Genomic DNA, 27,628 nt, shown 5'->3' with positions numbered 1-27,628 from the left:
GTCAGTCAATTTAAACGTTTGAAATCGCTGGCCAAAAGTATTTATGATAGTGTTTAAATTCTCTGTATCACGTTGAAACTTATTTCGGAGACGTACAATACCGGCTGGTATGAATCTACAATGCAAATAATCTGACCGAAAAGTTATTTTCGATTTGTTTTCCTCCACCTATCAGAAATTATGACAGGTGGAGGAAAACAAATCGATGAACACACTAATGTCATTTTTCAATGAAAAACACTGGGGCGGTGGATTGCACTGGGTCTGAACTTTCTAGCAGAAGTGGGAATGAAACACGTCTAGTGGCCTGCTCTTCTGCTAGAAAATGCAACACCAGTGCAATCCACCGCCCCGGGATTTTCAATGAAAAACCCCATAATACAGTTACAGATTGTCAAGTCAAGTCAAATACTAGCAGGAGCCAGGTAATTGTAAGTAACAGCGATTATTATTCCCATTTGCACTTTAATAAATGCCTTATTCACCTTATCCGCCAGTATAGTTCCGATTTCGCGGCGCCGAATAAGACAATCGGTGTAATTAATGTTTTTTTAAATGAATATTCTATATTCTAGAGGGAAGAGTAAAGCTTCGTCCTTCTAATCTTTGCTGTCATGTGTTTTGTGGTCGATGCCTTTATAACCAGTTTGCTTTACTTAAGCCTTCAATCAGACGGTATCTCCACCAACGTCCCAAAGTTATGTGCAACGTAGTCCGCGAAGCGAAAAAGTTTACCAAAAATAAATTATGGAAATGGTTTCTACACTACAAAACACCTTGCTGTAACCCGTTTTTAGATTCAGAGACCGGATAGTTTCTCTGATACGTAACAGCATTCGAGCCATTAACGCTATTCCAATGTATCAGATTTTCTGGGAAACCATTCATGCATTATATGTCATCATAACCAATCTTTATCAATACTCGATAGTATCAAATGCGGCTTTGAATTGTTTAACCTTCCGGAAGTCGCGCAAATGGCCCACTGAGCGAGAAGCCGCTGGTGCACGAAAAAGATTTCGATAGATTTCCATAGCAGCGTGCACTAACGCGACTGCCAGAAGGCTAAACAACCTCAATAAATTCGCCTTCCGGGAGTTGCGCCACGTGCAGAAACGTTTTTGGGAACTAATGGCTGCTATTAACGTTACTTCCGAAGGGTTAATAAAAAAATCGTTGCAGAAGCTGTTCTGGCATCGCTTGAAACGAACGATTGGACTTATACCTACTTATACTCGACCTGCACGGTTTATCAGTCACCAGTTGGTTGGGTGATGTTACGGACATTGATATTAATGCAATGCAAGCTGAAATGCAAGCTAGGGGGAGAGAAACTGTGGATCGAGCGATAAAGGCGAATAACAAAGCGAAAGAAGATTATTTTGGTGGATTTGTTAACAATCCGGAAGAATTCGTATTCACTATGGCAGAGAGAAAATGTATCCAAGCTATAATCGCAGCTGTAAAACGACATGGAATCCATCACTTCAATGGAATGAACGATTAACCTGTAGAAATTGGCAGCTATTGATAACCCTACAGAGAAGGCTGTGTTAGCTAACAGAATAGTAAACTACTACAATAAGTACGACGTTAAAACATACTTTGAAACTAAATTATTAATTTTCAATCTATTTATTTTACAGGTAAAATCTGTTTAAAACTTGTCTTTCACGGCACTCCCTGACCAACCTGACGATTCGGTGCATAGCATGTTCGGGTGGAAATTTGTTAGCATTCATCACGTGTCCGGTTTGTGAAACGGATGTTAAAGTTGTGAGATATCCGTCTCGTTCATGGCCGGTGTCGAATTTCCCTCAACACATAAACACACACAAAAGGAGGTTACGGAATTTGCAGAGCAGAGAACATCACGATTTCTCGTCAATAACGGAAAATGTGTTATGTGGTAAGCAGACAACAAATCCAACATACATACTTTGATTTGACATTTTTATTGATTGTTTACAGCGTTGTTAGAACTACCTGAGATTAGCGAAAAGATGTCAGTAGCAACAGGAACAAACAGCATGTTTGCCGGTCAATTTTGCTTCAGGTGTATATACACTAATGCCGTTCTAGAAAACCATTCCCAAACTAATAATGATTTGCGTTTATCATCATACTAATATTTGCAATAATTTGTAGATCGCAATGGCCAAAACTGCATGGAAATCGAGCAACTGACTTCAGAATCAATGGATTGTGATGTGCTTTCGGGTTCAGAATCAGAAGAAACGCCTGTTCAAGACTTCGACCAGGAAAACTAAGGGAATGGGACGATAAGGCCGATCGTTCCATTTCATTTCGAATGGCCAATCAACCTCTGTTAAGCAAGCATATTACTGTCCATATCAGCAACAAGAATAGAAAAAAATGTGGCGAAAAGTATACCAATGTACAAAAAGATATATCTACTTACGAATTCATATCGACTGGTAACTCATGTCATGCATTTAAAAAGGCCAACAGGCACATTGCTGGTCGTAGTACGATTTTGCGTCATATTTCTGCTAGCACCAGAAATGTGCAAGAAGGTATTAATATATAAGTGAACAGTACTAGGAACAATATTGTAATTGCATACGTTTGTTCGAAAAAATAGGCACAGTTGATGTAACTCGTTTAAAAAACTACATAATGCAGAATAACTATCCATCAGTAGTTATGTTGATGGAAGATGCCACGCGGATTTTACAGCAGGCACAATACGATGCAATAGTGTATCGGACACTAACAGGATGTGTTTCTCCATTAATTGAAAACGAAATTCCAGTTCATCGCTACTTCGATGCCTCAGATGCATACGTAGTAGCAAACCATTTGAAAGATTGTATATTAGCGGACACAGCGTACGTTCAACTGGCATTACCAATGGCTGTAGGCGCAGCACCATTCGTTTTGTATTACTGTGGAACTGATAACATCTTTCGATTTACTGATGTTGTGAATCGATGGAAATATACCGAAAAACTATTGGGAACTGAAGGTATAGACGTCATTGGTTACAGCTCCGACGGCGATCCTAAACTAGTCAAGGCTATGGTTTCACGGACAGTTTTTTTACCATGTATGGAAATATCAAGATGGGGTCGGTGGTTTATTGTAAATAATGAACACATGCCAGTTTATATACAGGATTCTATCCATCTGATTAACAAAATTCGAAACCGAATTTTGAAAGCAGATATGATGATTGGTTAGTAATTCTGCATATTCGACTTGGTTTTTAAACGTTTATTACACTAACTATTTTTCTTCAGGTAATTTCAATATTTCTAAAACTCACTTGAATGACCTATTGGTGCACTCAAAGGACAAACACGGTCTGACAGTCAAAGATCTCAAACCACAAGATAAGATGAAATTCACTCCTACAGAAAAAATCATGAATGAGGAGTTGGTTAAATTTATGGAGGCAAACGTACCTGAATGCGATGGTACAGCCACGATATTGAGATGTATGCAAAATATTCATGAAGTTTTTTCAAATGTCAATCTTTCGCCATTAGAAAGAATTTTCAAATTGTGGTAAAAAATTTGCATTACTGTTGGGTTGGTTTTTTGCCAAAACATCAGTTGGACATTAATTGACATTATTAAATAATAAATGCTTTGTAGGTATGTACTATTTCTTGTTCGTGGCTGGAGAAATTGGATCAAATTATGAAAAACAAAATGGAATTCAAATTAATGCAAGTAAAACCGTGAATATTGAAGAATATTAAAGATTGTTCTTTTATTTTTTACCTGACTAAAGAAAACAAAAATATGTAAACATCAGCTGTTAAATGACAGCTCGGGGATCTGAACGCACACATTCACACAGATCTACACACTACGCGAAATATATTGCATTTCTAAGTTGATGAGTGAAAAATGCATTTAATTTTGTTGATTTATTCAATGCAGCACAAGTGATCTGCCCCTAGATCTTGATTATTTTTATCATCGTTAATTTCAATTATTTCGTCAGATTTTTGTCTTTCTCAATAGAAAGGTATTGCAATTACTCTGAAAATCGACTTTCTTCACTTTTAGAAATAAGCAGCAACTCTGTAGTATCCCAATGTTATTATATTAATAGTTTCTTCCTTGACCTGACATAAGGTATACAAATGTAACCAACAGGTTATCGTAAGCTAATAAATTTACAATTACTATTACAATTACTTTTTAACGGAGAGCCGAGTGACATATACCATTCGATTTAGTTCGTCGAGTTTTTATTTTCTTCAGGGATTGCCGTTATATTCAGAATAAATCTTTTCAGAACTCTGCAATACGTATGATGGCATATGGATGTGGACTTACTTATATAAAAATTTCAAATAATTTTTTTTAAAAGATATTTATTGGACTGATCACTTACTTGCCATGACAACATAACAATATATTTCAGTTTTCACAAATTTTCAAAATTTCTCAAATCGCACAACACCTGGATTACGATGAACACTTCAAAATACAAAAAAGTCAGCTTCTGAAAAAAATGTGGGTTGCCCCCATTTGGGCGCCAGCCATTCATTTGTTACCGTTAGATAGGTGGGTGAATTTTTCATCAAGTAACTGTGCCGATTTCATAAAATAATGTCGTAACTTACTGGCATCTAATGGACAAAGGCCTTTGGCTACGTTATGAATCAAATCGAATGGATCTTGAACAACAATTGGTTTTGTGTACGCCAATTTTTCACTGTTATCATCCTCGTAGTAGTCCAGCAATGTTTCCATTTGCCAAGGAATTTCTTTGACCTTTGGATCAAAATCTTTCTTTTGTGGAGCCCATCCTAGATAGGTGCACACCACGCTAGTTTCAAAACAGAAGCGCATCCCATAGAACACAAACAATCCAACCAAATAAGTCTCCAATGCTGATTCTGTTACCAATGGAATATCCAACTCGTCCAGGGTAAGACGTTCGAAGTCAGATCGCCAAGCTGCAATGAATTATGAAAGCATCTCAGTTATATATACTGCTAAAATAATGTCTTTGTTTTATTTACATTTTATGTAGCATCGTTCCGTGGAATCCTTTTGTAGATCGTACACCGAGGGCAGTAATTTTTGAACTTGGAAATAATAGATTGTTAATAGATTCAATGTATAGCTATTCAATCCTTCAATATTTGATAGTCGAGCCCATTCCTTCACGTAGAGAGCCACTCGATAACCTTGAGAATAGAAGGATTAGGTGGAAAGATATAACATATATTTCAAATTTGTCTTACATATCGGCTGTAATTCAAACATATACTTTATTAACATGGTATTGCAGTAGGACAACCCATTCGCAAACGATATGTCACAGTCTATTTTCTCTACGGTGTTCCAAGCACGCAAAATAGGAGTTCTTGCGTTAATGATTGGAACAAGACTGGTCCAATCGTTGGACTTTTGTAGCTTTCGGTGAACTAAGCCAACGAAAACTTCCTGCTCCACTTTGGAATATTTCGCACCATCGAAACAGTTGTATAGATCGAGGAACACATCCAAATCGCTCGCTGAATCGCCGAGTCCTGCTACCCGAGAGCCGAACGGGTAAACTTTCACCTTGGGAAAGTTCAATTTGAGCAAATCTACCAAACTTTGTGCTATTTTGGTATGCGCCGGAGAGTTAATAACCTCAATGCACCCTGCCATCCGATCTTCCAGAAAAGTCATAGGCTTTGTTCCCAGAAATTTTGTTAACTTTTTTGTTAGACCCACATCGTACTGCGGAAAGCATCCTACCTCTAAACAATTATCATCTCGCATCGGCATTCGTCTTCGGGGCTTTCGTTTTATCTTATTTTCGTTGGTTTGCCGTGGTTCGGCAGGTTGTGATTTTTTATTGTTGGATGCTTTTACTGGCACGTAACATTTATTATCAGTGGCTTGGGGTCCATTTAACAGTATCGTGCTACGGAGAGTATTAAATTGATTAGTTACTTATTGGGATAATTTAATTATTTAATGGCTTCACGTAAAACTAGTGTCACCAAAGCCTTAGGTCACCATAATTTAAATTTCTGGTTGGTGCACATTATAAAATATTCAGCATGAACATTGTTTATATACACATGAAATTTCTTAAACTAACGCAAATTTCAGATCTTTTCGTTGGTAACATCTGGATTGACTTGAATTAGTTTTTTATTGGAGTAATACAAAAGGAATACTTGAAAAAATGCTGCATATTGTTTCTGGAAAAGGATCTTCATCCGGTAAGTTAAATGTTGAGTCTACATTAAATATTTCCGAATGATGCTTGATGATGAAATATTCAAGTTACCATAGTATATGATATGTAAGATGATTTGGACTTATAGCGCTGAATTTTCATTGATTCTATAATTTCTACATCTGTAGCATCAGCCTTTACCTACCTAGGCTCTGCAATCTGTTGCTTATTTGATGATGTCTTATTAACATTCGTAATGCCGTTTTGACGAATCTTCGTGGAAGTTAACTCGGCTGCGCGTGTAGGGGACTTCTGTTTTTGCTTATCTTCATTAGTGTGATGAGGTTCGTTAGGTTGTGGCTTTTTCTTTCTGCGAGTCTTGCTTGTGACTTGTGTTTTGTTAATTTCTTTCGAGCTACGGATTTAAATAAAAAAATTTAGTTAGTGTTTCATTAGGCTAGTTACTGTATTTACTTTCTCTTTCGATTATTATTGCATCAACATAAATCTTTCCAATATTGTTTCAATATATATTGAAAGACTCAAATGTCGTCTAGCATATTATGCTAAGAGTTAAGGAGCAAACGTAGAAGCGGCCTAGTTATTGACGGAAGAGAGAGTAAACAAAGAGAGACTCTCATCATTTCCGCCGTTTTATCATGTTGGTTTAGATTTTATGTCAAAGCGCCCACGCTAGTCTGCTTTGTAGCTAGTTGCTTCACCATCAGTTTGCGGCCATCCACTCAAAAATTTCGTATTGCCATACCCATTTCTGTATGGCAATACGAAAACTAACTGTGAGTCGAGAATGTTACCCTTCCCCTAACAGGACAATCTGGACGGCAAACTACTAAACAACCCTTGTTCCATTCAGCACGGCAACTTCTTCAACCCTTTTGCTCCGTGTACAGTGCCATTCAGAACCGCAACTTCTTGGAGCCCTTGTGGCTCCCTTCTCGTGCCATTTAGCACCACTTCCCCATTGATCCATTCAGCTCCCGACTTGTTCGCAAACTACTCGGTCTAGTCCCCGACGATGGATCTAGCCTACTGCGAAGGAAAATTGCCCGGCGGGAGTTCTCCCAAAACCGAGCCAACCATCCAGCTGCCAAGGTCGGTTCGGCGATTCCGGTCGAGTGAAGCGTGCGATCCGCTGGTGCTCCTACGACCCGCAACAAGTGATGTCCCGTCGCGATCTACTCAGTCTAGTCCCCGGCGATGAATCTAGCTTATGCCGATGGAGTTCCCCAGCGAAAGAAATTCTCATGACACCGATTATTCTTGTTTTCGCTACACTTCTCTCGTGCCTACCGGTAGGGTGCCTTGACCGGTGCAGCGATTCCGGGTTGAGCATGGCGTCCGGTTCGCTGGCGCCCTGACGGTTGCTCATCACGCCATTTCCGCTGTAATGTGGCCATGATCTGCGTCACCACTCTGTTGAACGCGTTCCATATGTTTACATCGTTTATCATTTGGTAGACGTCGTTATTCGGGTTACTACCGTATCTCCCTGCGTGTCGCTTAGAACCACTGACATTCAAAAACCACATGCTTCGGTGTCTCCACGCCGTTCTCACATTGCATGCCCGGACCGATGAAGATACTTTCTGAAGCAGCCGTGGCCTGACAGGAGCTGCATCGGGTAGAAGTTAACCTTCCCGTGCTTTCTATTTATTTATTTATTTGTTGTATAAACACTTACAAAAAATTATTTTTAATCATATTTCTAGTCCAATGAAAGTCGAAACCTGTGGCAACTCTATTGAAGACTCGCTAAAGTCCGGTCACAGGCGCTACGGCGACCGTAGTTGGTTCTCCTAAAAGGTAGTCGCAGAAGAGTGTTCGAATGCGTGCTTGAAGATTCAGACGTTCTAGAATTCTATTACAATCCACTCTAGCAGAGAGTAAATCCGAGACGAACAAGGCTCGAAAGCAGTCCCTCCGAATGCTGAGTGTATCGAGGTGTATTATCTGGCAACGGTTTTCATACCTCGGCAGCTGAAATCTTTTTCGCCATGGGAGATGCCGAAGGGCGAAGCGTATGAACCTGCGTTGAACAGCCTCGATTCTGTCAATCCCGTTCTGGTAGTACGGATTCCAAACAGCCCAACAATATTCTAACGTTGAGCGGACCAACGCACAGTAAAGCGATTTAAGACAATATACGTCCCTGAAGTTTTTGGCTATTCGGAAGATGAACCCAAGCTGCCGTGATACCTTATCCACGATGTATGAAGTATGTGGTTTGAATGTTAGTGCCGAATCCATGATGACTCCGAGATCTTTGATGTGAGAGTCTTGAAATACTCAAGCCGAAGAAATGGTAGTTAAACTGAGTCGGTTGGCGTTTCCGCGTGAACGTAACGATTGAGCATTTGCTCGGGTTTAAAACCATTCTGTTTAGATCACACCACGTACTAAAGCTGTTCAGTTCCCTCTGAAGAAGCTCGGTATCGGTTTTATGATGTACTTGTTAAAAAATTTTCATGTCGTCTGCGAAAGAAAGGCGAGGTCCTTGTAATGTGAAATTGACGCCATTAAAGTAGAGGAGGAATATTACTGGACCGAGATGGCTTCCTTGTGGTATGCCGGATGTAGCGAAGAATTGTGCAGATAGACAGTCCTTAATGCTGATTTGAAATTGCCTTCCATCGAGGTAAGAACGAAACCAGCACAGAAGTTGTCCATGAATGCCGAGATTGTCCACTTGGAAATAATAGATTGTTAATAGATTCAATGTATAGCTATTCAATCCTTCAATATTTGATAGTCGGGCCCATTCCTTCACGTAGAGAGCCACTCGATAACCTTGAGAATAGAAGGATTAGGTGGAAAGATATCACATATATTTCAAAGTTGTCTTACATATCGGCTGTAATTCAAACATATACTTTATTAACATGGTATTGCAGTAGGACAACCCATTCGCAAACGATATGTCACAGTCTATTTTCTCCACGGTGTTCCAAGCACGCAAAATGGGAGTTCTCGCGTTAATGATTGGAACAAAACTGGTCCAATCGTTGGACTTTTGTAACTTTCGGTGAACTAAGCCAACGAAAACTTCCTGCTTCACTTTGGAATATTTCGCACCATCGAAACAGTTGTATAGATCGAGGAACACATCCAAATCGCTCGCTGAATCGCCGAGTCCTGCTACCCGAGAGCCGAACGGGTAAACTTTCACCTTGGGAAAGTTCAATTTGAGCAAATCTATCAAACTTTGTGCTATTTTCGTATGCGCTGGAGAGTTAATAACCTCAATGCACCCTGCCATCCGGTCTTCCAGAAAAGACATAGGCTTTGTTCCCAGAAATTTTGTTAACTTTTTTGTTAGACCCACATCGTACTGAGGAAAGCATCCTACCTCTAAACAATTATCATCTCGCATCGGCATTCGTCTTCGGGGCTTTCGTTTTATCTTATTTTCGTTGGTTTGCCGTGGTTCGGCAGGTTGTGATTTTTTATTGTTGGATGCTTTTACTGGCACGTAACATTTATTATCAGTGGCTTGGGGTCCATTTAACAGTATCGTGCTACGGAGAGTATTAAATTGATTAGTTACTTATTGGGATAATTTAATTATTTAATGGCTTCACGTAAAACTAGTGTCACCAAAGCCTTAGGTCACCATAATTTAAATTTCTGATTTTTTTAAATAAAATCGGTGTACATTATAAAATATTCAGCATGAACATTGTTTATATACATATGAAATTTCTAAAACTGACGCAAATTCCAGATCTTTCGGTTGGTAACATCTGGTTTATGATATGATTGCATCGAATTATTTTTTTATTGCAATAACACAAAAGAAATACTTGAAAAAAATGCTGCATATTGTTTCGAGAAAAGGATCTCATTCCGGTAAGTTAAATATTGAGTCTACATTAACTATTTCCGAATGATGCTTGAAGATGAAATATTCAAGTTACCATAGTATATAAAGATGATTAAATCAAATTTCCAAATTTTGGACTTATAGCGCTGAATTTTCATGGATTCTATAATTTCTACATCTGTAGCATCAGCCTTTACCTACCTAGGCTCTGCAATCTGTTGCTTATTTGATGATGTCTTATTAACATTCGTAATGCCGTTTTGACGAATCTTCGTGGAAGTTAACTCGACTACACGTGTAGGGGACTTCTGTTTTTGCTTATCTTCATTAGTGTGATGAGGTTCGCTAGGTTGTGGTTTTTTCTTTCTGCGAGTTTTCAGTGAGTTAGTCTTGCTTGTGACTTGTGTTTTGTTAATTTCTTTCGAGCTACGGATTTAAATAAAATAATTTAGTTAGTATTTCATTAGGCTAGTTACTGTATTTACTTTCTCTTTCGATTATTATGGCGTCAACATAAATCTTTACAACATTGTTTCAATAGATATTGAAAGATTCGAATGTCGTCTAGCATATTTTGCTAAGAGTTAAGGAGTAAACGTAGAAGCGGTCTAGGTTTTGACGGAAGAGAGAGTAAACAAAGATAGACTCTCATTTGGACTTCCGCCGTTTTATCATGTTGGTTTAGATTTTATGTCAAAGCGCCCACGCTAGTCTGCTTTGTAGCTAGTTGCTTCACCACCAGTTTGCGACCATCCACTCAAATCAGACCATTTCTGCTTGGCAATACGAAAACTAACTGTGAGTCGAAAATTTTGCCCTTCCCCTAACAGGACAATCTGGACGGCAGACTACTAAATAACCCTTGTTCCATTCAGCACCGCAACCTCTTCAACCCTTTTGCTCGGTGTCCAGTGCCATTCAGAACCCGAACTCCTTGGAGCCTTTGTGACTCCGTTCTCGTGCCATTTAGCACCACTTCCCCGTTGATCCATTCAGCTCCCTACTTGTTCGCAAACTACTCGGTCTAGTCCCCGACGATGGATCTAGCCTGCTCCGAAGGAAAATTGCCCGGCGAGAGTTCTCCCAAAACCGAGCCAACCATCCAGATGCCAATGTCGATTCGGCGATTCCGGTCGATCCGCTTGTGCTCCTACGACCCGCAACAAGTGATGTCCCGTCGCGATCTACTCAGTCTAGTCCCCGGCGATGAATCTAGCTTGTGCCGATGATCCCCAGCGAAAGAAATTCTCATGACACCGATTATTCTTGTTTTCACTACACTTCTTTCGTGCCTAGCGGTAGGGTGCCTTGGCCGGTGCGGCGATTCCGGGTTGAGCATGGCGTCCGATTCGCTGGCGCCCTGACGGCTGCTCATCACGCCATTTCCGCTGTAATGTGGCCATCGCGTTCCATATGTTTACATCGTTTATCATTTGGAAGACGTCATTATCCGGGTTACTGTCCATATCTCCCTGCGTGTCGCTTAGAACCATTGACATTCAAAAACCACATGCTTCGGTGTCTCCACGCCGTTCTCACACCCCGGGTACAACGATGACATTGCGTGCCCGGACCGATGAAGATACTTTCTGAAGCAGCCGTGGCCTGACAGGAGCTGAATCGGGTGGAAGTTAACCTTCCCGTGCTTTCTATTTATTTATTTATTTGTTGTATGAACACTAACAGCCCCCTTGGCCCCAATGGTGGTTCTTAGCCTAGTTACACTTAAGGATAGACAAAAAATATTTTTAATCATATTTCTAGTCCAATGAAAGTCGGAACCTGTGGCAACTCTATTGAAGACTCGCTAAAGTCCGGTCACAGGCGCTGTGGCGACCGTAGTTGGTTCTCCTAAAAGGTAGTCGCAGAAGACTGTTAGTACGCAGTGTTCGAATGCGTGCTTGAAGATCCAGACTTCCGAGAATTGTAGGGCAATCCACTCTGGCAGAGAATAAGTCCGAGACGAACAGGGCTCGAGAGCAGTCCCTCCGATTGCTGAGTGTATCGAGGTGTATTAGCTGGCAACGGTTTTCATAGCTCGGCAGCTGAAATCTTTTTCGCCATGCGATATGCCGAAAGGCGAAGCGTATGAACCTGCGTTGAAGAGCCTCGATTCTGTCAATTCCGTTCTGGTAGTACGGATTCCAAACAGCAGAACAATATTCTAACGTTGAGCGGGCCAACGCGCAGTAAAGCGTTTAAGGTTTTAAGACAGTATACGTCCCTGAAGTTTTTCCCTATTCGGAAGATGAACCCAAGCTATCGTGATGCCTTATCCACGATATATGAAGTATATGGTTTGAACGTTAGTGTCGACAGGTTTGGGATGAGTCGATAGGACCTCCTTTCTTTTTCCGTATTGTCTCATTCATGCTACCATCTCTCCATCGAATCGATTCTCACCATCTTCCTCACGTTTCTAGTGTTGCTTCAATTACAGCACACAAATCTGAGTGCCTCGAGAAGCGCCTTTTGCCGTTCTTGCAGCAGCACGACGAAGCTCCGCTATTTTGGCTCGATTCGGCATCATGCCACTATTCTAAAAGTGTCCTGGAGTGGTATGAGGCCAATTCTGTCCATTTTGTTCCAAAGGACATGAATCCGCTAAACTGTCCGGAGCTGCGCCCGGTGGAGCAGTACTGGGCAATGATGAAGCGGGAACTTCGGAAGAGCAAGAAGACAGTCAAAGACGAGAAGGACATGTTAAGAAAATGAAAAAAAAACTGAGAAATTGGTACCGGATGACACTCTAAAGACTTTGATGGAGGGCATCAAGCGAAAATGCGTTCAATTTTACACTCAAGGCTCCATCGATTAACTTTTCTTTTGATTTTTGAAGTAAATATATGTATAAAACTACCCTAAAATTTGGGTTTGATTTTAAATATTATAAAAAAATTGGCATGACATTTTCGGTGTCGCAATAATTTCGTGTTCGCCCTTTACCATCGTGTTTAGAAACGCTAAAGAGAAAAGGACTTGGTTTGATGGGAGCACGAAATTCCGCATGAGGGTAACGAATACCAAATGATGCAAATACTAAATTTTGGCCTAATATGGTTTTGCTGCTTCAAAATACAATTCCTGCGGATATAACTATGTTTTAGCTGGTCGAGGAACTCAGCAGACCAGAAGTCGCATCGGATTTTTATATTGGTTAGAGGAAACAAACGGAATAACAATAAACAAGTTTGGTGAGGCTTGCACATTTGCAGTGTTGCCTGTGACCTATAGCCTGGTTGCTAGTTGAATTGTTTTCACTGAATTAAGATGGCGTCTCTTTGTTATTCTAGTCTCTTTAGGTTGCGCTATATTTTAGCACAAGTCGTTTAAAGTTTGTATGTGATATAACATGGATAAACGATCCACATTATTTCGTAGACACGTTGCTATGTATTCTAAAAATGTATGCTATGCTAATTTCGGTAGATACGAGTACCGTGTACAACTTCCCCGAAGAGTGTAATAGGCTACGACTTTTGGTTCAAAAGTTATTCATTATACACTGCTTAAGTGTCTACATCGATGGTGAAAATTGAATTTATCTGAATACTCTGGCTGATACTTCAATCAAGTTTACCGTGATATGCTAGCCGTAAACCGAATTAGGCAGCTGTCAACATAGGCGGTTTAAGAGTTCAAATGCGAGCGTTATAAAATGACAATCTGAAGGACATAAGTTCGGTTCTCAATTTTAATATTTAATTTTTTTTGCTGCCTGTAAAGCGGGAACGTTATTATGTAGAATTGTTAGTTTCAAATAAAGTTATAAGGGAGATCATAACAGTTATTTCCTACTGTTTTTTTGAAGTAGAATACTTCTAACGTTTCAATATGGGGTCTCGTTTTAAAAATTTCATTTGAGAAATTTTCCCAGGTTTGAAATGCGAATATCTTCCGTTCTACTGATCGAAATCGCAATATTTTTGCACTATCGGATCTGAAATTCGTGCACGTATTTCGTATTAAATTTCGGAATTAGTGCGACTACTACAAATAAACCAAAACAAGGATTTTTAGAAAATCCTTCGAAAACAGCGAGGAAAATGCGCAATTTGCAAGCATATCTCACGCAGAGCCGTCAAAAAGGAGCATGTAAGCGTTTCATTACATACGGGAATGTTGTATATACAGGTCACGCGAGCTTGTTTTGTATCGGTGGGTGCTCGCTTACCACACGAGCAACATGCTCGTCCGGACGGTACAATGAGCGGTATCATGTTTGCGTCCCCGTACCAAGCGTCATCGCAAGGTTCTTCGTGCTAAAATCCAGGGAATCACCAAATCCGCCATTCGGCGTCTGGTTTGTCGTGGTGGTGTAAAATGCATCTCCGATTTAATCTACGAATGCTGATGGTGTGCAGGAAAATGTCATCCGAGATACCGTGACCCACACTGAACACGCCAAGCGCAAAACCGCAATGAATGTCGTCTATACTCTGAAGCGGCAGGGACGCACTTTGTATGGATTTGGAAGTTGAAAAGGTAGAACTCACTTGTATCATTATAACAAAGGCCCTTTTAAAGGCCACCAAAATCATTTCAAAGAATAAGTTTGCATTTTCTGTTTCATGCACTGTTTGTTTCTCTCTGTTTCATGCACTGTTTGTTTCTCTCTGGAGAGCAATTTGGGTTAAACCCTAAATTATGATTTATTTCAGTACGAAAATTGCAAATATGGTCAGAAACAAACTGAAGTGAAGTGGAAAACATTTTTACTAGGCGCATTCAAAAAAGGTTTCAATTCTCAAATATTTTACCAAGGTGCCGTATTACATTACTCTCTTTACCTTGAGTGTTCGATAATCTCCGTATTGGAAAGACATTTTCAATTTTGTTCTTTATCAAAAAATATGTGGTCGTCCTGAAAATAACGGTTTTTACAAGAGCATTTCTTTGGTAAGTCTCAGCGTTCGATTTATGCTTTCTTTTCGGTCTTCTTGGGAAACAGTACGGCTTGGATATTTGGCAACACACCGCCCTGAGCATTTGTCACTTCGGAGATCAGTTTGTTCAACTTTTCGTTGTTGCGAATCACCAGCTGCTGAAGACGTGGGATAATTCGTCTTTTTGTTGTCATGGGCAGCATTTCCTTCCAATTTCAACACTTTAGCAGCAAGGTGTTCCATTACAGCTACTAAGTAAACGGCACTCCGACGCGTTCAACACAATTTGCTTGTGTATCGACCAACGAAGAGAGGAGCTACGAAGAACACATATTGAGGACAACACAAAAAAGGACGAGCTTACATTGTGCTGTAGTCAGGTATAAAAACTCAGCATGCTGTAGCTCACACTCAGTTCGTTTGCAGCATCTCCCGCGAAATTCAAACCGCCGTCCGTTTGCTGCTGTCAGAAGAGTTGGCCAAGCACCCCGTTTCAGATGGCACCAAAGCTGTTACCATACACCAGCTCCAAGTTAATTCCGAAAACTGCCCAAACAAAAGGCCCTTTTCAGGGCCATCAATTTATCGACAAAGAATGGAATTGAAGTTTTGTTATTACAAGCATCAGAAAATGGCTTGTCAAGGACGTTGGATGGTAAGTGAGCCACTTGTGAACAATACCGTCGCTTTCACGTAGAATGGCACAAAATCATAAGGTTTTTGGGATTTGTAGACAGTTTAGTGCAATGATTCAATTTACAAAAATCGAATGTTTTCTAGCGTTTCGATATAGGTGCTCCGCTTCAAAATTTTCGGCCAGAATGCTGCCTGTTTTTTTAAACGTGAATATCTGCTGTTGTACTGAATGAAAACCTTCGATTTTTGCGCTGATTGGAAATAGTTGTGACTAATTCTGTAGAATGTACAATTACTGAAAATAACGGATTTTGTGAAAGCAGTGGTTGGTCCGTACAATTCGATTCCAAGCGAGCCAGACTAGTTTTCGTTGGAAGGTCCACTTCTGACAATAGAAGTAAACTATTTTATTTTGAATTCAACTACTTGAAAACTTGAAAACAGCACAGCTAAAAAACTTTTGAGAAAAACGAGCAAACCAAAATTTTTCACTATAATGAAAACTAGTGCCCCCGCCGCACAGCATCATCAAGATTGATAGTAATTCAAGCCGGGAGGAAAGGGGGAGGGAGGTTGTAAGGCAATGGAAAACGAAAATTTCATTTATATCTTACTGGAATATAATTGGCTGGTCCTGAAAAGAACTTGTTGGTTTGTGGTTTATTTTGGGTCACAATTTAGGCCCGCTCGATTTATGATAGCTGTGAATTTCTCGCAGGGCGACAGTTTCTGTTCTGTAGCGATGATGCTTCTTAACGCCAACCGTGACTGGGGCACTTTTACACGGTCTTCGTTGCCAACTGCTTGCGGGGAGGCTTTCCTCCGGTGGACTTACGAGCGTTCTGTTTGGTACGGGCCATTTAGCGAAAAATGCTGATCTTCTACTTCTCTGATGCTGGTAGTAGGACGACGGTCAAACGCTCGTTTTCGTGCCTTCATTTATAAAAGTTCAACAATATTTTCAAAGAATGTTGCAAATTGACAACTTGATAATTCCAAAAATACTCCAAATAAACTATGTATGTGCAAAGAAATTGCTGTTCCAGCACAGAATTTCCTGTCGGGAAATGGTTTTTTGGCGGGTAAATTTGCTCGATAGAAATGCAGTTCGTCGATTGGCCCATTCAGATTCGCAATTTCAATTTTGCTCATAATCAAAAATGTGTGATCGTCCTGAAAAGGACAGTTTTTACAGCAATATGCATTTCATTTGCGAGTTTCAGCGTTCGATTTATGCTTTCTTTTCGGTCTTCTTGGGCATTGATTGGATGTTTTGCAACACACAAGGCAACACACCACCTTGAGCAATGGTCACTTGCTTGTTCAACTTTTCGATGTTACGAATCGCCAGCTGTTGAAGGCGTGGGATAATTCGTCTTTTTGTTGTCACGGGCAGCATTTCCTTCCAATTTCAACACTTTAGCAGCAAGGTATTCCATTACAACTACTAAGTAAACGGCACTCCGACGCGTTCAACACAATTTGCTTGTGTATCGACCAACGAAGGGGAGGAGCTACGAGGAACACATATTGAGAACAACACAAAAAAGGACGAGCTTACATTGTGCTGTAGTCAGGTATAAAAACTTAGCATGCTGCTGCTCAATATCAAAAATAACATAACTGCAAAAAGTTGACCCATTACCATATCGAAAGAAAAAATCTAAAAATGTATATACACAACCAAAACGAAGATGAAAAGCAAAGCTGTATCACTTACAATGTAAAACATACAGAAATGTAAACTGAAATTAATCAATAAAACTTTAATTGTCAAAAAAAGCTCAATATCAGTTTGTTTGTATCGTCGTACCATATACGTCGTTTGTAGCTGTCAGAAAAGTTCACCAAGCACGCCGTCTTAGATGGCACAAATACACTAGCTCCAACTAAATTCCGAATACTGTCCAATAAAAGGCCCTTTTCAGGGTCATCATTTATCAACAAAGAATCGAATTGAAGTTTTGTTATTACAAGCATCAGAAAGTGGCTTGCCAAGAGCGTTGGATAGTAAGTTAGCCCCTTGTGAACAATATCGTCGGCATGTCGTAGAATGGCACGAAATAAAAAGTTATCATTTGTGTGATTTGTTGACAGTTTCGTGTAATGATTCAATTTACAATAACATTCATTAAATGCTCTTTTTAGGATAACCATATAGATAAATATGTTCAAATATTTTAGATTTCGATGTACGTGTATCGATATTTCAGTATTTCCATTAGAAATAACGAAATGTCTGCTTTTAATACAACCTATCAGAAGATAGTCAAAATTGTAGCATTTGTATAACCTGTCTAAAGTGTATTCTACTTCACTCCGGTTATGTCTTTGACATTACCCACCCATCTTTTTATTTACATTTTACTTTCATTAGAGTGACCGTAATTTTCATTAACGAGCAGAAATTTTGGAAATGGCTTCATACATTGTCGGTTCAATTGAGCCTTGCGTCCCGGGAGCTTCATTTGCAAATTATGTTGAACGTCTTGGATTTGTTTTTGCATATAATAACGTGCCTGAAAATTCGCAAAAAGCTTTATTCATCACTCTTAGCAGTCCAGCAGTGTTTGAAGAACTCAAACTGTTGTATCCGGCTAAGGATTTGTCTACCTTGCAATATTCAGAAATAATTAAAAAGTTAAATATTCGTTTTGACTTCAGAAATAATTAAAAAGTTAAAAGTTCATTTTGATAAGAACGAGTCGGACTTGATTCAACGTTTTAAATTTTATAATCGCGTTCAAGGAGCAGACGAGTCCGCGGAAAATTTTGTGTTCGCTATAAAAGTACATGCGGAATATTGTGAATTCGGGGAACTCAAAGATACGGCGATTAGGCCCAAACTATTAATCGGCGGAGCGTATCAAGAGCTAGGATGTTAGGTGGAAGAGGTGAGCAGGTAGCCTCAGTAAAAACCAGATTGGGAAGAAGAGATGACACACGTGTAAGAAATAGAAGCAGGAGTAGAAGCAGAAGCCGGTCGGGATTTGTTTTGCGGAATAGAAATAGGAGTGGTAACAGAGATAGGAGTAACAGCAGAGCGGGAAGAGTTGATTATACCAAACGAAGCTTGGTTTGTTATTATTGCGGAAAACCGGGCCATATTTTAAAAAGATTCCTCAAATATATCACCAGCCAACGGTGAAATTCGCTGATGAACAGCATCCAAGTTCCAGTACCGGTACTAATTTGGAGCAACTTTTTAACAGATTAAAGCCAGCGTTAGACGATTCTTCGGATGATTCAGGTGATTTTACTTGTATGATGGTTTCCAACCAAACAAATTGCAATGATTCGTGTTTGGTTAATGTATTAATACAGGGTCGATTGATAAAAATGGAAGTGGATTGTGGATCGTAAATCACACTTATAGGAAAACGGTTATGCAGTAAATTTTTTGATTTCCCAATACAAAAAACCGGACAGAAACTGATTGATGTTAATGGGGCTGAGCTATGGATTTTAGAAAAAGTTGCTGTTGATGTTGTTTTAAATAGGATTCACAAACGCGTTAAGTTGTTTATTTTAGACAGTAAAAATGACGTTTTACCTTTGTTAGGGCGTAGTTGGTTGGATGTTTTTTATGTTGGTTGGACAAAAGCTTTCGCAAATCCTTCTACGGTTGACAATATGGTAATTAGCAATGCAAATGATGAAACAATTTCAAGCATCAAGGAGCGGTTTTCCAAGGGTTTTCATAAAGATTTTTCTGCTCCAATTGTTGGGTATGAGGCTGATTTGGTGTTTAAAGAGGATTCTCTAGTGTTTAGAAGGGCTTACGACGTTCATTATAGATTGCAGGAAAAAGTTATAGAGCATTTGGAGATGCTAGAACGAGAAAAAGTTATTACACCACTCAAGACTAGTGAATGGGCCTTCCCTGTAGTTGTGGTAATGAAGAAGAATCAAGAGATTCGAATGGTTGTTGATTGTAAGGTTTCCATAAACAAGTTGATTATTCCCAATACGTATCCCCTTCCTGTTGCGCAGGACCTGTTGTCTAAATTATCTGGTTGTAGGGTATTCTGTTCGCTTGATCTAGAAGGTGCTTATACACAGTTAGCTTTGTCTAAGAAATCTAGGAAATTTATGGTAATTAATATCATAAAAGGACTGTTTACATACAATCGTTTACCACAAGGCGCATCTTCTAGTGCGGCTATTTTTCAACAGGTGATGGAGCAGGTTTTGGCTGGTTTAGAGAATGTTTGTGTTTATTTGGACGATGTTTTGATTGCAGGAGTTGATATGGAAGATTGTCGTAGGAAACTTGACATGATTTTGGAACGTTTGACCAATGCTAACATTAAGGTTAATTGGAAGAAGTGTTTATTATTTAGGCCATGTTATTACAGATAAAGGGTTGCTTCCAAGTCCTGAAAAAGTTTCAACGATAAGCAAGGCATCTACCCCTAAGAATGTAACCGAATTGAAGGCTTATTTGGGACTCGTTAACTATTACGGTAAATTTGTTCCACACCTGTCCTCTAAACTTTTTTGCTTGTATCAACTACTCAAGAAAGATGTCAAATTTGAATGGAACAGCAAATGTGACGAAGCTTTTGCTGATAGCAAGGAGGCTTTGTTGGATGCAAACATTTTAGAATATTATGATCCAAAGAAGCCAATTGTAGTTGTTTCAGATCCCGAGCAAAGTCCAACATCAAAATTACAGCAAATAGACAACATATTTTGATATCAAGCATCATATTGAAATCTTATTTTGATATCAGTTTAAACTTTTTCAGATATGACATCATATTTTGATCTCATTTTGATCTGCTTACATTTTTAGAAAAAAATGTTTGTTTCTATTTCTTTGACAAACATCAAATTGCTTACTTATTTTGTTATCAATAAAATATCTCACCATCTCAATGAGTTTTCAATTTGCTTTCACTGATAGCATAAATAGTTTTCTATTTGATGTCACAGTGCAATTTTTCTGCTTTCGATTTTGATCTTTTAACCGTTAAAACGACCAAAATGAAAACAACCTGAGCAATCATTCCCTACTACATCACAACATCAAGTTTAGCTCTCAATTTGTTATCAGACTCTGCTCGGGATGCGTCAGGTTATGGATTGGGTGGTGTCATTGCACATGTTGTTAACGGTGTTGAAAAACCAATTAGCTTCACTTCGTTTTCGTTGAATAAGCCACAGCGTTCTTATCCCATTTTGCACCTAGAAGCATTGGCTTTAGTGAACACTATTAAAAAATTCCATAAATTCCTATATGGTCAAAAGTTTACGGCTTATACTGACCATAAACCCCTTGTAGGTATTTTTGGCAAATCAGGTAAAAACTCAATTTATGTTACGAGATTGCAGCGGTACATTTTAGAATTATCTATTTATGACTTCGACATTTGTTACAGACCATCAGCTCAAATGGGTAACGCAGATTTTTGCTCGCGTTTTCCGCTTGAGCAGGGTATTCCAGAAAAGTACGATAGAGAGATCGTAAATAGTATTAATTTTACACAGGAAGTTCCTATAGATTATTCTAAAATTGCTAGAGAAACTAATCAAGATGCGTTTTTACAAAGGTTAATAGCTTATTACCAGAATGGTTGGCCTGAGAAAATTGACAAAAATTTAGTGAATGTTTACTCTAATCGACACGACTTAGAAATGGTTGACGGGTGTTTAATTTTACAGTATAGAGTTGTAATTCCAAAGCCCATACAAAGAAATATTTTGAAATTATTGCATGTGAATCATTCTGGTATTGTAAAAATGAAGCAGATGGCTCGTACTCGTCGGTGTACTGGTTCGGAATTAATGCAGCAATTGAAGCTTTTGTCCACTCGTGTGAATCATGTAATAGAATGGCAGTAGTTCCTAAATATAATTCGCAAACGCATTGGATTCCCTCGATTCGTCCATTCTGTAGAATTCACGCTGATTTCTTTTATTTTGGTCAAAAGGTGTTTCTATTAATTATTGACAGTTTTTCCAAATGGATTGAGGTAGAGTGGATGAGGTTTGGTACGGATGCAAGCAAGGTGATAAGGAAATTTGTTTGTTTTTGCCAGATTTGGTCTTCCAGATGTGGTGGTTACGGATGGTGGTAGGGCTTTAATTCGTCTGTTTTTATTTCATTTCTAAAAAGGCAAGAAATAATAGTAATGAAAAGCCCTCCTTACAATCCCTCTAGTAATGGGCAAGCCGAAAGGTCAGTCAAGATTGTAAAGGATGTATTCAAAAAATTCCTTTTTGATCAAGAAGTTAGATGGATACGGAGGATCAGATTAACTTATTTCTGATAAATTATAGAAATTCCTGTTTGCCTAAGGATGGAAGTTTTCCATCTGAGCGGAATTTTACCTAAACACCAAAAATCCTATTGGATCTTATTAACCCTAAAAAGTAACCAAACCAAAGATTGTTGACGATTCCATAGATGGAAGTAAATTAAAAATTTGTGATATTCCTAGTATTAAGCAAACAGCTTCGATTGACCCAATTATTAAACTAAATGTGGGAGATACCATTTGGTACAAAAACCATAACAATAAAGGGCGAACACGAAATTATTGCGACACATTCAACAGGGCATAACTTTTTTACCATTGGGTAAAAATAAACCAAATTTTGCACACTTTCTCATTGATGTGTAATGTTTACATGCTGTCAAACTCGAAGCCGTTTTTTGATTCAACGAAAATGGAGGTGATCCAACGCGAGTCGAGAGAACAAATTCTTTCCGCACACCTGGAATTGAATTTCCTGACCTGTCGCACCGGCAGTTGGGAAAAATGTTGAACATTCACCATTCAACCGTCTCCAGAGTGTTGAAGCGGTTCCAGGAGCGGTTGACGTTGGACCACGGCAAAGGAGCTGGAAGAAAACCGGGACCGGAGAACAAAAATGGATGGATGGAGGGAAAGGTGAAGCGGATGATTAAAGCAAATCCCAACGTCTCAAGCCGTGATTTGGCTAAAAAGATCGGCATGTCGCAGAGCTACGTCGAGAATGCAAAAAAGAGAGCTGAACTACATACATACAAGGTACAGAACTTCCCAAACCGCGATGAGCGGCAACAATCGACGGCTAAAACTCTGGCACGGAAGCTCTACGAGAAGATGCTGACAAAATATGGCTGCTGTGTGATGGACGACAAAACGTATATAAAAGCCGATTTTAAGCAAATTCCGGGGTTGGAGTTTTTCACCGGCAAGAGCAAGTTCTATGTGGACGACAAATTTAAGAAGAAGAAAATGTCAAAGTTTGCCTCCAAACATCTCATTTGGCAGGCCATCTGCTCTTGCGGACTGAAGAGGGAGCCTTTCGTGACAAAGGGCACAGTAAATGGCGAGATCTAAAAATCTGAGTGCCTCGAGAAGCGCTTTTTGCCGTTCTTGCAGCAGCACGACGAAGCTCCGCTATTTTGGCCAGATTTGGCATCATGTAACTATTCTAAAAGTGTCCTGGAGTGGTATGAGGCCAATTCTGTCCATTTTGTTCCAAAGGACATGAATCCGCCAAACTGTCCGGAGCTGCGCCCGGTGGAGCAGTACTGGACAATGATGAAGCGGGAACTTCGGAAGAGCAAGAAGACAGTCAAAGACGAGAAGGACATGTTAAGAAAATGGACAAAAAACTGAGAAACTGGTACCGGATGACACTGTAAAGACTTTGATGGAGAACATCAAGCGAACATGCGTTCAATTTTACACTCAAGGCCCCATCGACTAACTTTTCTTTTGATTTTTGAAGTAAATATATGTATAAAACTACCCTAAAATTTTGGTTTGATTTTAAACATTATAAGAAAATTGGCATGACATTTTCGGTGTCGCAATAATTTCGTGTTCGCCCTTTAATGACTGTTCTAGGTGGGTACAAGGAAAGTTTGTAAAACGGTATTCTCTTACAATCTTTCAGATCAGTATTGGAAGCGTGCGTCAGAATTTGGCAGTTCCGTGCAGGATAGAATGCAAGCGTGGAAGGCGTCATTCGGAAAACGAGTTCTTCGGCTTCTCTACTATAGATGTAGATATGGACAAGAAGAAGTCACGGGCGAATGATGGTATGAGTAAAATAGTAGGAGCACCGGCGCTGAAGCGGTCTGAAAGAATTAGGTTGCGTCGGGAAAACATGAAGCTAAAAAAGTGAATGAAATGTTATGTATGAATACAGTTAATTAAAAAAATGAATTTGTTAAGTGAAATCAAAAGTGATTAATTGTAGGGGTCAATAGGTACGAATAGTAGTAGCTTCGAGCGTTTAAGAACGCAATCGGGCAACTAAAGATATTTAGAGCGTTTAAGGACGCAATCGAATAAATAAAATAAGGTAGCGTTAAAGAACGCAGTCGAAAAAAAAATAAATGTTTAATGTCAAATCAAAAGACATAATCAAAGTGTAAAAACAAAATTATATTTAGTTGAAAAGCATAAAATCCAGGATGCATTCTAATCTAAAAGGGGAAGAATTGTTGTGTTCATGAAAGGGCTTAGCAAAAGCTAAACCCAGTCTACAGTGCTCTTATATACTGCGGCGAGCAGTTTCGAAATGTAAACAAACACATATATAATAGTTTCAAATAAATACCGCTCAACTGGACTCGAGCGGCATAAGTTTATTGAACCTGAAACAGTGCGCTTGTTTTGTTAGCCGAAACTCCGTAGGTTCACTGACCCGATTCCCTTTGAAGTGGGATGTAATAACCAACAACTAGCATCGCCAATGAAGAAGCATTTACCGATGAAGACGGATTTACAACAGCGACCCGTAAGATCAAGAAACAAATAAGAACCTCTGATCGTGAACAGCAAGAAAGCAGTACCGATGATGACATGGACGGGAAAGATAACGCGAGAGAAGGCAGACTGAATGACCCCCAAGCGGCTTCACCGCCAAAGAAAAGGATCTCAACACGCAGCAGCAAACTGCGTCAACAAGATCTGGCAGACCGATATTGTTAGCATTTTCTTTTATTTTTACTTATTGTAAAGAAAATAAAAGACTCACGGCTCAGTTGTGCTAACGCATTGAGCCGTTTAAAAAAACCTTATTTAATAGACCAAAATGCTCATCACGGGTGTACGCTCAATTTTCGAACTAATCGTATATTTTTTGGCGAAAAAAATGATTTCCTGCTAACCATTGTCGCTTAGTTTTGTTATACAAATGAAGGCCCCGGAAATTTGTTTTTATGTGATGCATCCAAAAACTTATACTCTCTTTTAAACAAAATCGCGTTTCTCTTATTCTTCATACTGAATCTGTTCCAATTTTGACAATAGTCGTTTGCACTTAGGTTTTCGCCAACATGGCTGCACCGCTCCATTAATAAGGTAAGGCATTTAACGGACAAATGCTCAATGTAGGGAAAAGTGAGGTAATATCGCCATGTTGATCGAGTGAAGCACCCCCGTTTTACATGAATCTACGATTTTTGTACGAATTTTGCATACATCTCCAGATTATTTAACCTCTTTTGAACTATTTCAAACATAAAAATTATTTAACAAAACTTTGTAGTTTCCACAAAAAAATCAGCGAAAATAGCTCTACAGCATGGGGCAAAATGAGCACCACGCAAAGCTCATATGAGTTTATGCTTTAAATTCCGAAAAGTAATCCATATGTAGATGTTTCTTATTTGAAGCTGCTACGAACGATGAATAATAATGTTTGCTCGAGAAAAGCACTCATTTTCATTTTGCTGCGTTTGGTGGGGTAATAATAGCGTAGGTATGCTTGGATGTTCGCCAAGGGCTCAAGCGTTTGTATGTTCTGTGTTTGTAGTGTATGTAGTGCGTTATAAATACGATTTCGTTACCTAGCGACCAGTTTCACATTCGCGTGTATTCATGAATGATCACGCGGATCGTGAGCACGATACTTAATTTTTAGTGCCCGGGTAAGATTCTAGAAGAAAGTGAGTTCCTCCATATCACTAGAGTCTTTCGGTCATGTCGCTATGGATAGTGGATCCCAGTGTTATTTTTAAATGTTTCTAGGACCGAGGGTAGAAACTTCAGGACGTGAGCGATAGGTGATTGTGCGAGCAGGGGCATTTGTAGGTTCATGTTTGAGACCGCGTTTGTAAATTTATAAATGGTAGATATCGCCGGGGTGTTATCATGTTTGGGAGATCGTATGCTCGTAAGTGCACCTGCATTTGAAAAACAGGTAGATTATTTCTAAATCAAAGATCTCGTTTGAGAATTGTATATAGCAAGAACCGCGTCTGTCGAATCCTAAGAAGTGCTCGGTGATCGAATTGTCACGAAAGACATTCTAGTAGAGCTCTGCCTGCTAGACCCACAGAAATGTTTCATGACTGGCGAAAATTTAGGGCTAATTTTGCAAGAAACGTTCGATCGAGGGGCACCCGATATGGTCACCCTACTTTAATACATGTGGAAAATTTCAAGCCCATTGAATAAACATATAAACATCATCACGGCTGTACGCTTACACTTCCGGTGAAAATTTCAACGTGTCGACATGTTGGTGTTCACCGAGTGCTAGATAATTCGCTTTTTTCACCTTGATTGGGCGAATTACTCGTGCTGTGGTGGACCAATTTTGTGGCGCTGCGAGTTTATCGTCGGTTAGTCACAGAAAGTAAAGTCCATTGGACTATAAACGAAGATTAACTGGCAATATAGCGTTATATGCTGTGCCATTTTGGGCTTTGTTTCACAAACAAGCCAAACAGAAGTGAAGAAGAAGAAGAAGCTGTACGCTTAATTTTCGAGCTAACCATGCTCGCTTAGTTTTGTTGTACAAATTAAGGTCCCCAAATCGATATTTTTTGAAAATAATGCAACCAAAAACTTATACGCTCCTTTAAACAAAATGGCGTTTCTCTTATTCGTAATACTGATTCCTGTTTTGACAATAGTCGTTTTTAGGTTTTCGCCAGCATGACTGCAACGCTCCGTTAATAAGGTTAGGCATTTAGCGGACAAAAGCTTAATGTATTAGATTAACTGACGGGCATACGACGGAAATGATTACTATCAAAATAAAGACTATTTTTTTGAATTATATCTAATTGTTCTCTGTTCACTCTGAGCGTCAACTACCAACCCTAGAGATGTAATTCCACTATCTAAACCGTATCGATCCTTCAGGGTTATTGACCTATTACGAACAAGACCATGCTGCACACCATTGTGATACGTAAAATTTGATTAATAATACTACGCGTAGAACAACGCGAATTTATATCCTCATACCTTGCTTTTGATTTCTGTTGTTGATTTGACGATGCGTTATTATCATCCGCAATGCCACTTTTGATTTTACTAGACTTCTTGGAAGTTAAATCAGTTGCCTGGAGCTGTTCGCTCTCATAAGCTGCGTAGGCCGAGTTTGCGTATCGTTCCAAACTATCGAGAAACTTGTTGGTGAGCTCCGGTAGCGATTTGTGCTCCTCTTTAAGATGTTTCATCAAGCTCGGTTTTGTCATTTTCACCGATCGCCCACAGTGCTTGCAATTGATACTTCGTGAGAAAGTATAATTATTAAAGATTGCTCGATCTTTGCTATCCCATTCATCCTGGGGTATTAGCGATTTGTTTGTCAAAATGGCAGCAACGGTGTCGATTAGCTGGTTGAGGAAAGAGACTGTTTTGAGGTCAATTATTGAACACGAATTCGCACAAGATTGTAATTTTTGGGTCAGGCTGGAGATCTCCCAGTTCATTAAAAATAGCTATAAAATTGAAGAAAAAAAAACATGAGCAACATTGATCATTTTTATTGTCGAAAAAAATATTCCAGCAAATCTAGTTACCTCTTGCATCTTAATAGTCAAATGATATTATTAAATTGTAGTCAAATGATAATATTCTAGATCACTAGGTAGTCAAATGGTAATATTGTACAGTTTAAACTATTAAAACAATCACTGCTTACAATTCTAATTGTTCAACAGGAAAAACATAATTAATAATAACGAAAGTTTTTTTTTGTTGCTTTGTCAGTTTTGACAGGGCTGGGACCTATGGAGATCTACACTGAGAAAAAAGTTATGGTATTTATGACCCGACTTTTCTGGTTGCTTCAACTATTTAGCAAAATAGTAGTAATGACCATGAGATCGATGATACTAAACTTCTGTATCGTCTG

The 27,628-nt window shown here is 39.3% G+C and overlaps 2 protein-coding genes across 8 annotated transcripts; one reads left to right on the top strand and one right to left on the bottom strand.

The window, feature by feature from the left end:
- Nucleotides 1-2: 2 nt before the first annotated feature.
- Nucleotides 3-24,288, top strand: LOC131683977 (uncharacterized). Of its 6 annotated transcripts, none has more exons than XM_058966407.1 (9): nt 3-107; nt 385-431; nt 1,183-1,585; nt 1,647-1,909; nt 1,972-2,056; nt 2,149-2,537; nt 2,606-3,199; nt 3,264-3,531; nt 3,622-4,071. In XM_058966407.1, exons 6-9 carry the CDS (start codon nt 2,312-2,314, stop codon nt 3,668-3,670), a joined length of 1,137 nt encoding a protein of 378 aa, XP_058822390.1. In that variant the 5' UTR covers nt 3-107; nt 385-431; nt 1,183-1,585; nt 1,647-1,909; nt 1,972-2,056; nt 2,149-2,311; the 3' UTR covers nt 3,671-4,071. The 6 variants fall into 6 exon arrangements, 5 of the variants coding, with proteins under 5 accessions (XP_058822390.1, XP_058822394.1, XP_058822392.1 ...); XM_058966409.1 differs by having other exon boundaries at nt 27-107; nt 385-425; XM_058966411.1 differs by having other exon boundaries at nt 2,149-3,199.
- LOC131683974 (terminal uridylyltransferase Tailor-like) lies at nt 4,525-27,472 on the bottom strand. Of its 2 annotated transcripts, XM_058966401.1 has the most exons (7): nt 27,294-27,472; nt 26,734-27,212; nt 10,206-10,430; nt 6,369-6,578; nt 5,232-5,902; nt 5,007-5,174; nt 4,525-4,940 (listed from the first exon to the last, which is right to left on the bottom strand). In XM_058966401.1, the coding sequence occupies exons 1-7, from the start codon at nt 27,300-27,302 to the stop codon at nt 4,525-4,527; spliced, it is 2,178 nt and encodes a 725-aa protein (XP_058822384.1). In that variant the 5' UTR covers nt 27,303-27,472. The 2 variants fall into 2 exon arrangements, with proteins under 2 accessions (XP_058822384.1, XP_058822385.1); XM_058966402.1 differs by lacking the exon at nt 10,206-10,430 and having other exon boundaries at nt 27,294-27,471.
- Between the last annotated feature and the right edge of the window lie 156 nt (nt 27,473-27,628).

This window comes from Topomyia yanbarensis, chromosome 2, assembly GCF_030247195.1.
Source record: "Topomyia yanbarensis strain Yona2022 chromosome 2, ASM3024719v1, whole genome shotgun sequence".
In the NCBI taxonomy this organism is placed as follows: Eukaryota; Metazoa; Arthropoda; class Insecta; order Diptera; family Culicidae; genus Topomyia; species Topomyia yanbarensis.
The sequence above is the reverse complement of the archived record's forward strand: the minus strand, read 5'-3'. Positions and strand labels throughout refer to the sequence as shown.